Genomic DNA, 10,020 nt, shown 5'->3' with positions numbered 1-10,020 from the left:
CACCGTGTAACCTCCCTCAGCCCTGTGAGACCGAGAGCTGCAGTCTGAGGAAGTTCTTGGGAAAATTACAGGTTAAAAATGATCGAGAAGGGGGCACGGGAGTGCAGGTTAACCACAGAGCCCGGTGCAGGGTCAGGATACGTACGGAAGGTTTGGAGGCGTTTCCATGGGAGCTGCAACTTCCCGTCCGGTTTCCCAGCGCCATCCGAAGTGCAGCCCCACGTCCCCGCGGGAACGGGTGGGCCGTGTCCACGGGACCGGGCAGGGCAGAGGCTGGCACCCACCTGCCTGTCCACAGCCGCCCCCGTGGGCAGCACCAGCCGGGAGGGCTGTTGGGCGGGGACAGGGTTAGGGACGGGACGGGGGTGATGGGGGCACTGGGGCCTGGCGGGGTCCCGTCTCCTGCCCCGTCCCGCCGGGCTGTGAGTGCCGGCGCTGTGAGCCGCCATGACACGCAGCACCGGTTGCCATGGGGACGGGGCCACTCCGGCGGAAGTGACGTTGAGGGGAAGGGCCGGAAGTCACGTCCGGGTCCGGAAGTGCCGGCGCGATGGCGGAGGAGGAGGCGGTGGGGACCGGGCCTGGGGGCAGCCCCGATCCTGGCACCGGTACCGGCAGCGGGTGGCGGCGGCCCCACGGGCCTCTCCAGCGTTACTACGGCCCTTCCGCGGCCGAGGCGGCGGAGGCGGCCCCGGACCCCGCCGACATCAACGGGCCCAACTTCGACCCGGAAGTTTACCTTACTAAGGTGACCTTTGACCTCACCGCGACCTCCCCTCGGGACCCCCGGGGTCCTGGGGTGCCTCCCGCCCGCAGATACCCCCTGGGAGGGAACCCCGGGACCTCCAGGTCATCCCAGAATGACACTGGGGACCCTCGCAGGGATCCACAGGCCACGGCCGGTCTCTGCCGGGACAGTGCTGGGGGGCGGCGGGGGCAGTGGGCACTCCAGGGGGGTGCAGTTCAGCTCCTCGGGGGCAGCTGAGGATCCCCGGAGGCAGAAGGAGACTCTTGGGGGTCATTTCCAGAACACCGGGGGCGCGTTTAGGGGCCTGGGGGGCAGCTGAGCCACCCCGGGTGGTCGATGGGGCTCAGGGGAGCAGTCGTGAGTCGTGGGAGGGCCGCAGGAGGTGTCCCGAGGGGCAGATGGGGACCCCAGGAGGTCTGGTGGGGGTGGCTGGAGGCAGCTGTGCCCCCCCGCAGGTGCGCAGCGAGTGCCCCCTGGGACAGCTCTTGGCCCGTGAGGCCGCGCTGGGGAGGGAGATCCGTGCCCTGGACAGCGACATGCAGACCCTGCTCTATGAGAACTACAACAAGTTCATCTCTGCCACGGGTGAGCGGGGGGGATGTGGGGTCAGGGGGGGCCGGGGGAGGGGGTCCCGGGCAGCTGAGGGACCCCGGTGCTCGGCCCCTTCTCCCCAGACACCATCAGGAAGATGAAGGTGGATTTCCGGCGCATGGAGGCCGAGATGGACGACCTGGCTGCCAACATGGCAGCCATCAGCACCTCCAGTGCCCGCGTCAGCGCCGCGCTGCAGGAGGGGCACCGCCGGGGGGCACAGCTGGCTGGTACGGGGACAGGGGGGGACCCGGGGGGACAGGGGACCAGGGCACGGGTCTGAGGGGCTTGGGGCAGGCCCTGGGGGCAGGGGTGTATTGAAGAGGGTTGGGGGGCTCTGGGGGGAGAGATCCGGGGGTTACAGGGCAGATCTGGGAGGTTGGGCAGATCCGGGGGGGACTGGGGAGCAGATAATGGGGGGAAAGGGGTGAGAAGAGCCCAAGGGGGCAGATCTGGGGGCTCAGGGGGCAGATCTGGGGGGATTGGGGCTGATCCGGGGAGTCAGGGGCAGATCTGGGGGGATTGGGGCTGATCCGGGGGGCCAGGGGCAGATCTGGGGGGCCAGGGGCAGATCTGGGGGCTCAGGGGCAGATCTGGGGGGATTGCGGCAGATCTGGGGGGTCAGGGGCAGATCCAGGGGGTCAGGGGCAGATCTGGGGGGATTGCGGCAGATCTGGGGGGTCAGGGGCATACAAAGGGGGGTTGGGCAGCCCCTGTCTGACCCCCCTTCCCCCCAGGGGTGCAGGCCCTGCTGCGGAAGCTGCAGTCCCTGGTGGAGGTGCCGGGGCGGCTGCGGCGCTGGGCGGCCCCCGGGGGGGACCCGGGCCGGGCCCTGCGGTGCTACGGCCGAGCCCGTGCGGTGCTGCGGCACTACCGACACCTCCCCTCCTTCCGAGCCATCGAGGACGAGAGCCAGCACATCATGGCTGACCTGGCCCAGCGCCTCCGCGCCCGCCTGCGGTGCGTTCACTGGCAGCAGCTGCGGGAGGGGGGTCCTCTGGGGGACTGGGGGTTAGGTCTGGAGCCCCCAGAAACATCCTGGGGAGGGGTCCCTGTGGAGGGGACACCGGGCACGTCCCCCGGGGCAGGACACAGACAGAGTGGGGGGTGGCTGAGCACCCCCCGTGGCCCCCCAGAGGCTCCTCCCGTGTCTGTGGTGACGGGACAAGTCGGGACCCTGGTGAGGAGCCCTGGTGGGTCCTGTTGGTACCTCTGGAACTTGCTGGTGGCCTCCAGTGGGTGTTGTTACTGCAGCCACGGCCTCCAGCACGCTGGTGCTGGTGCTGGTGAAGCAGTTTCCTTCCCTTTGTGTTTAGAGTAATTGCTGTTCCCTCTGAACTGCTGATGGCTTCTGGTCCTTCCTCCCTCTTTGCACCTCGGGTAACCCCGCTCCCTCCCGCCCCCCAGGGACGACACCCTGGACCCCAAGGAGCTGACCGAGTGCGTGGAGATGCTGCTGCAGCTGGAGGAGCCCCCGGAGGAGCTGTGCCAGGAGTTCCTGTGCCACGCCGGTGCCCGCCTCGAGGCCGAGCTGGCGGCCCTGGAGACCGAGCTGCCCGCCCCGGCCGAGCCCTCGGGCGCCGCCGCCACCCCCCCGCCCCCCGCCTCCGACATCCTCGACTTCGTGGACCGCGGCAGCTCGTCCTTCGTGGGCACGCTCTGCCTGCTGGCCTCCTCCTACCGCAGCCTCTTCGCCGGCCGGGCCGGGGCTGGGGACGAGCGCCTGGCAGCCTTCTCCTGCGCCCTGACCGCTCGCTACTTCCAGCTGCTGGAGCGGCGGCTGGCGCTGGAGCGGGGCCTGGGGGACACCTCGCTGCTGGTGCGGGCGCTCGACCGCTTCCACCGCCGGCTCCGCGCCCTCCTGGAGCTGCTGCCGGGGGCGGGGGCCGAGGCGGGGGCGGCGCTGGTGGCGCGGGCGGCCCGGGAGCGAGTGGAGCGGTACCTGCGGGCCCTGCAGACCTTCTTCATGGGCTGCCTGGGGGACGTCAGGCAGGCGCTGGCTGCCCCCCGGCCCCCTGGCAAGGAGGGCCCTGGGCTGCCCGACCTGCTGGCCACGCTGGCCTCCTCCGTCCTGGGCCAGCTCAAGGCTGTCCTGGCATACGTGCAGCTCTTCACCGCCAGGGACGTCGCCTTTGCCAGCCTGCCCTACTTCAAGGTGGGCTGGGGGGCCACGGGGGGCAGTGGGGAGGGTCCGGGGCGGTTTAAGGGTTGCACAGGGCTCTTGGGGTGGGGGAATGGACAATCTGGAGGTCCCACAGGGCGGTTTAGTGTGGCCACTGGGGTGATCTGAGGCAGATCAAGGGTCATGCAGCGCACTTCGGGGGGTAATGGGTGACCTGGAGGTCCCACAGCGTGGTTTGGGGGATGACCGGGACGATCTGGGGTTGGTGTGGGGCAGTTTGGGGGATTCTGGGCAATCTAGAGGTTCCCCAGGGCAGTTTGGGGGTGACTGGGGCATTTTGAAGCCTGTAGGAAGCATGGTGTGAGGATTCCGTGGCCCCGGGGTGGTATTTGTGGGGTGTAACCCCCCTGTTGCTGGGTGCAGGGGGAGTTCTGCGTGGAGGCAGTGCGTGAGGGTTTGGTGGTCTCCTTCGTGCGCTGGCTCTGCCGCACTGCCCGGGGCTTTGCTGATGGCCCCACTGAGCGGGGGGCCCCCGCTGCCCCCCGGCCCTGCTCCTGCTCCTCGCACGCCTCTGCCTGGACTACGAGGCCACCACCATCAGCTACATCCTCACCCTCACCGACGAGCAGTTCCCCCCCCAGGTGAGCCCTGCAGAACTGCCCCAGTGGGCCCCAAAAAGTGTTGAAGGGGGCCCTGAACTTCCCTGGGGTGTCACGGAGTGTCCTCTCAGCTGCCCCACGGATGGCAGTGATGCTGCTGCTGCTTCAGGTGGGGTGGCCCTGAGAACGTCCCTCGTGTCCCTCAGATGATGGAGTCACGTCCCCACGTCCCCTGTGTCCCCATCCCACCGGGGTGGGTGCCATCTGAGGGGATGCGTGGAACATTCTGCGTGTCTCAGCCATCTCCTTGTCCCCCAGGACACTGGCCTGGTGGTGACACCAGGCAGCTCGCTGTGCGCGGAGGCGCGGGGGGCGGCCCAGAGGCTGCTGGATCACTACGTGCAGGTGCAAGGGGCAGCAGTGGCCCAGATGCTGAGGAAGAGTGTGGAGACCCGGGACTGGCTGGGCACCGTCGAGCCCCGCAACGTCCGCGCCGTCATGAAGCGTGTGGTGGAGGACATCACGGCCATCGACCTCCAGGTGGGGACACTGGGTGGGCTGGAATCCCCTCAGAGGGTCCCTGCAGGCTCCAGAGGGAATCCTTGAGGTCAGCATAAGGTCCTGGAGGACTCCACATGTCCCCAGAGGATCCCTCTTGAGCTCCTTAAAGCCGCCGGGAGGGGTCCCAGATACCTCAGAGGGTCCTGGGGGAGCGGGGCTGAAGTCCCTGAAGGGCCAAGAGGGGATTTCCAGTGTCCTCCTGTGGTCCTTGAGGATCTTTTGGGGGTCCCAGAAGGGTTTGGGAAGGTCGCGGAGGCTTTGAGGGATGCTGGGTGGTTTGTGGGGGGCTGCAGGTGACTGAGGGGTGCGGTGGTGCTGCAGGTGGGGCAGCTCCTGGAGGAGGGTGTTCGGCGGGCGCAGAGCAGTGACTCCAGCCGCCGCGCCTTCTCCGTCTACAGCAGCTCCCGGGCCCCCGCGCGATACGCCCCCAGCTACACCCCCAGGTCAGCCCTCTCACCCCTGGCCACCCCCAGGGCCTCCCTGTGCTCCCCATGGCACCCCTGCGGTCACGGCTACATCTTCCCCATCACCCTCTTCTTGTCCTCAGGCTGTCCCAACGTACCCCCCCACCTCCACACCCCTTGCTTGTCCCCATGTCCCCAAACTGTCTCGGTATCCCCTGATGGCCCCCGTGTACCTCATCTCTCTATCATTCCCACATTCCCTGTCCCCACATCCTCGTGTTTCTCTGACTCTGTGTCCCCAAAAAGTCTCAATGACTGTCCCTGTGTCCCCATCCCTGCCTCTCCTGTCCCCATGTCCCCTGTATTCCTTAAAAGTTTGTCTGTCCCCATGTCCCTGATTGTCCTGGTGTCACCATCCCCAGTGCCCCCATGGATACCCACCTGCTCAGCAACATTCAGAAGCTCTTCTCCGAACGCATTGACATCTTCAGTCCTGTCGAGTTCAACAAGGTGAGGCCATGGGACATCCCTGATTCCCCAGATGTCCCCAGGGGCCCTCCTGCTCCCTGTGTCCCCAAGGTGCCACCTTCCCAACTGCCACATGTCCCTGGTGTCTCCGTGGCCCAGGTGTTGAGTCCCAGGGAGTTGTCAGGAGCTGATGACCAGGACAAGGGCGTTCTCCCCACTGTCCCCTGATCTTCCCCTCTCCCACGTGGCAGGACACGGGGGCTCCCTTCAGCTGATGACTAGGACAGGGGTGTCCCTGTGTCCCTCTGGTGACTCGGGGCCTCCCTCTTTCCCCAACAGCCAGACAAGGGTGTCCCCATGCCCCTGCACAACGTCTCATTCCCTTCGTCCCACATGTCCAAGTCTCCCTCGTGCTGGTGGGACTTGGGACCTCCTTACACTTGAATCCAGGGTGAAGGAACCCATGTCCCCTGTGCCACCTGTCCCCAGTGTTCCGTGTGTCAAGAGCTGATCACCTGCTGAGGGGTGTCCCCAGTGTCCCCACCTCCCACCCTCGGGGCCTCTCCTGCCTCAGGGCCGTCCCCGTGCCACATGTCCCTTGTCCCCACGCCCAGGTGTCGGTGCTGACGGGGATCATCAAGATCAGCCTGAAGACGCTGCTGGAGTGCGTGCGGCTGCGGACGCTGGGCCGGTTCGGGCTGCAGCAGGTGCAGGTGGATGGGCACTACCTCCAGCTCTACCTCTGGCGCTTCGCTGCCGACGAGCGGGTGGTGCAGGGGCTGCTGGACGAGGTGGCAGCCAGTGCCACCCACCGCTGCCTCGACCCCGTCCCCATGGAGCACAGCGTCGTCGAGCTCATCTGCGAGCGGGGATAGGGACCCGCGGGGACACAGGGGCGTGGGGTAGGGGGGTGTCTTAGGTCCTGTTGTGTGTCTAGGGACAGACCTGTGCCCCGTGAGTCTCCACGCACCGTGTGTCTCCCACAGGGACACCCCATGTCCGCACAGGTGGCAGCATGCAGGGACACCCCCTGTCCCCACACCACACAGGGCCACCCCGTGTCACTAACACTCTCCCCCTGCCCTGGCGATGCCTCACGTTGTCCTCACGCCCCAGTGACACCCTCAGTATGTGCTGACACCCTGTGTTGTCCCTGCAACGCCACGCCATCCCCCCACCTTGGTGACATCCCCTCAACCCCCTGGGCACGGCATCTTTGTCACAGTTGGGGACAGTAAGTAAAGTATGTGTGAGCTGTGCCTTGTGTCCCCTGCTGTGCCTGGGTTGGGGACAGGACACAACACCTGGGTCATGGGGGGCAGTGGGGTCCTGTGGGGGTGGAGTGGGTCACCTGGAGGCCCATGTCCCTTGGTCACCTGTGTCCCCATGGGGCCGTGGGGAGGGAGACACTGACCTATCCCATGCAAGGGTAAGAGTAAGGGGGGGGGCAGCAAGGGAGAGAGAGAACCCAGAAAGATCCCAGACCCCGAAAGCTGGGGGCAGAAACTTGGCACCAGCTGAAGTGCTGGGGGTCACCACTGGGGTGGGCAGGGAACCCCAGGGACAGTTGTGTCACTGTCACCACCTGCACGTGACTGACAGGGTCAGCACTGTCCCAGCCCTCCTTGGGTGACATTGGAGAAGTCAGCAGCTGTCTGGAGGTTGGGGAGCTTGAGATACCCCAAACCCCTTAGGGAGATGGACAGACATCTGGGCAAACACTGCTGGCTGGGGGGGACATGGGAACTCACGGGAGACAAATGTGCCTGAGGGGAGATAAGGAGAGCACGGGTGTCCTCAGCCCCACCTTCTACACACTGAATCTTTCAGTCTTAATTAATAACAGGGAGTGAACAGAACCTGCAGCTCCAGGAGCTGAAGTGCTGCCTGTCCAACATGCCCCAAGAAAGGCAGAAAATGGCTGCAGAGTGGGAGGTGTTGGTGCAGTCAGTGACGAGAAGGAAGTGTAGGTGGCTGGGTCACCCTGAGCCTGTCACCCAGCACCAGCTCCTGCTCCTCAGGGCTGCTCTGAGCCCTCTTCCACCTGGGCCGTGGTCACTCCCCACGTGGATTGCCCCAGCCCTTGCACTTGGAGGGCACAGTCCCAGCTCCCCAGGTCCCTCTGGATGGACATGCCCACCAGGCCACACTGCTGGGGTCACCCTGCTGAGGGTCCCTGTGCTGTCTGTGTCACCAAGACGTTGAGCAGCACCGGTCCCTAAAGCCGACCCTGAGGAATTGTGTGGGTCTGGGGCAGGGCCTCAGGACAAGGGCAGCTCCAAGCATGGCGTGTGCCCAGCTGCTCAGATGAGTGGAATTGCTGCAGCTGTGTACGGGGAGTGTCGGAGTCCGAAAGTGAAAGCAGGTGCCTGGGGCTTGGTCAGGGTCACCTGGGAGGGGAAAGTGAGGAAGAGAAAAGGTGATGGTGGTACCTTGTGCTGCAGACATCTACTTGGTGTCTCCTCCTGAGCAGCTTGTGGTGTGTGAGCCCTACCTTTCCCAGGCTGTAGTCTGCTGGCCCTGGAGTCACTGTTGGGCGAAGTCCAAATGAGGTTTTGGTTCCCATCGTGTAGGTGGGAGCTCTTCTATTGTAGATGTCCAGTTCCACCTTGGGGTATGCAGCAGGACCTGGGGTCTGTAAAAGAGGCAGGGACAAAAATTTCCCTGGGGGCATTAAAAAATGGGTAGAGGTGGCACTTCAGGGGATGACTGAGTGGTTAAGGTGGTGTAGGACTGAGGGTTGGACTTGATGATCTCAAAGGTGCTTTCCAACCACGATGATTCTATGAAAAGGGCAAGTGTTGATCCAGCCACCTCACCTGGTGGCTGCCTTGGCTGGAGAAGTGGTGTGGGTGGTGTGGAGCAGTGGGAACACCTCAGCACCTCCTGTTCCCCTGTGGAGATGTCCCAGAGGAGGAAGGGGGTTCCTTAGCACCCACGAGCCTCATCCCTCATTAGTGTTGGAAAGGGAGGGCCTGGAGATGTTGGCAGAGCCTCCGCTCTCCCACAGTCAACAGTGGAGATGGGGGACTTGTGACTTCTAGGCTTCTGCTACTGGTGCAGGAACATTTGTGTCAGGAGAGGCTTCAGGAGTGTGCTGAGGTCCTCCTGCCCCAAGGAGAGCATCTGAGCTCCAGCAGAGCAGCACAGCTCACCTTGGCCAGGTCATCAGCATAGCTGTTGTGCTTGCTCTTGCCACCCATGGAGTAGCAGGGGCTGGCAGGGGTGTAGACTGTGTTGGGTCCCACCACCCTGGGCAGAGTGTAGGCTCCAGGACCTGGAGGAGGAAAAGAGCTCATGTGAGTCCTGCAGGGCACAGGGGGGATGTCCTGACCCTTCTGCATCCATCCACAGTACATGTGGGCAGCTCCAAGCCTGAGCTGCTGGTGTGTCAGTGGGATGGGAGTGGATGGTGCTCTGGGACATCAGGGAGCTCATCCTGCTGCTGTGTGGGCTGGAGAAGCTGTACAGCAGGTGTTCCCAGGAGGACACATACCTGGAACCAGGGCAGGTTTGACCTCATGCCTGAAGGACATGGACTGTGCTGGCGCCCGTCTGTAGAGGAGTTTGTTGGCCCTCTCAGTGAAGTAGTCACCTGGGGCAGAGGAGGAGAGCAGTGAGGGTGGGCTCTTTTCCTCCTGCCTCGGAGGACACACCAGGAGGAGGTGCTCAGCTTTGCTTGTTGAACCCTCTGAAGGCCACCGGGCTTGTATCCAACAGCACTGGGTGACAACAAGGTGTGCTTGTCCTGCCAGGAGGAAGGGCTGGAGAAAGGGCACTCACTGGGTCCAGGGGTGACCTCAATCTTTGCCTTGGGAGCTCCGGCCATGGGCACTGCTGGAGCCAGGTACTTCCCATTCCTGGTGATGGAGGGATGGATGTAGTAGCGAGGCCCCGGGGAGCAGCTCTCTGCATTGGGATGCTTGGCCCCTTGAAATGTATAGGCTGGAGCTTTGGTTTTGCAGGGGTTATGGCACAGGTAACCTGGGAAGAAAAAGAGAGGTGAGGGGACTTCTGCCTGCAGTGAGGAGGAGAAATTTTACTGCTGTTATGGAAGAGGAGAAGAAAGTGAAGGAGGAGAAGCAGAGAAGGTGAAAAAAGAAAAGGAGGAGGATAAGAATAGGAAGAGAAGATGAAGTAGAAGAGGAGATGATGAAAAAGAGAAGGAGAAGAAGAAGGAGAAGGAAGAAAAGAAGGAGAAGAGATGAGGTGAGAGCAGCAAGTTCACAGCATAGGCACCCGATGGCAGCTCCCAGGCTGGAGCTGTGGCTGCTGGTCCCCACGGGTGGTGGCAGGGGTCTTACCTGTTGTCCCAGGAATTGAGTACTTGGGCCCTGGGGTGGTGAACTGGGCCACGACGGGGCCAAGTGGGCGGTGGGGTCTCCAGGTGCCCACCCAGGGTCCATCCATGTTGGAGGTGGCTACAAAACCTACAAAGAACAGAGCATCATTGCAGAGGTGTTCGCAGGAAGAGCCCTGTGGAGCAGCCAGGTGTCACCTTTGCTGACCCTGCCCATGCTCGGTGTC

The 10,020-nt window shown here is 64.1% G+C and overlaps 2 protein-coding genes across 2 annotated transcripts; one reads left to right on the top strand and one right to left on the bottom strand.

Moving 5' to 3' along the window:
* Positions 1-550: 550 nt before the first annotated feature.
* VPS51 (VPS51 subunit of GARP complex) lies at positions 551-6,752 on the top strand. Its single transcript, XM_030451421.1, is given in 11 exon segments — positions 551-748; positions 1,204-1,333; positions 1,423-1,569; positions 2,077-2,299; positions 2,747-3,494; positions 3,885-3,996; positions 3,999-4,102; positions 4,379-4,600; positions 4,943-5,064; positions 5,448-5,535; positions 6,108-6,752. Coding segments are annotated over 11 exon segments (2,355 nt in total). The 3' UTR covers positions 6,369-6,752.
* Positions 6,753-7,796: 1,044 nt separating this feature from the next.
* On the bottom strand, positions 7,797-9,903 carry ODF3 (outer dense fiber of sperm tails 3). The gene is made up of 6 exons (XM_008506048.1): positions 9,798-9,903; positions 9,277-9,477; positions 8,990-9,088; positions 8,649-8,770; positions 7,988-8,128; positions 7,797-7,883 (listed from the first exon to the last, which is right to left on the bottom strand). Exons 1-6 carry the CDS (start codon positions 9,901-9,903, stop codon positions 7,797-7,799), a joined length of 756 nt encoding a protein of 251 aa, XP_008504270.1.
* Positions 9,904-10,020: the final 117 nt, after the last annotated feature.

Source organism: Calypte anna, chromosome 5, assembly GCF_003957555.1.
Source record: "Calypte anna isolate BGI_N300 chromosome 5, bCalAnn1_v1.p, whole genome shotgun sequence".
NCBI lineage: Eukaryota > Metazoa > Chordata > Aves > Apodiformes > Trochilidae > Calypte > Calypte anna.
The sequence above is the reverse complement of the archived record's forward strand: the minus strand, read 5'-3'. Positions and strand labels throughout refer to the sequence as shown.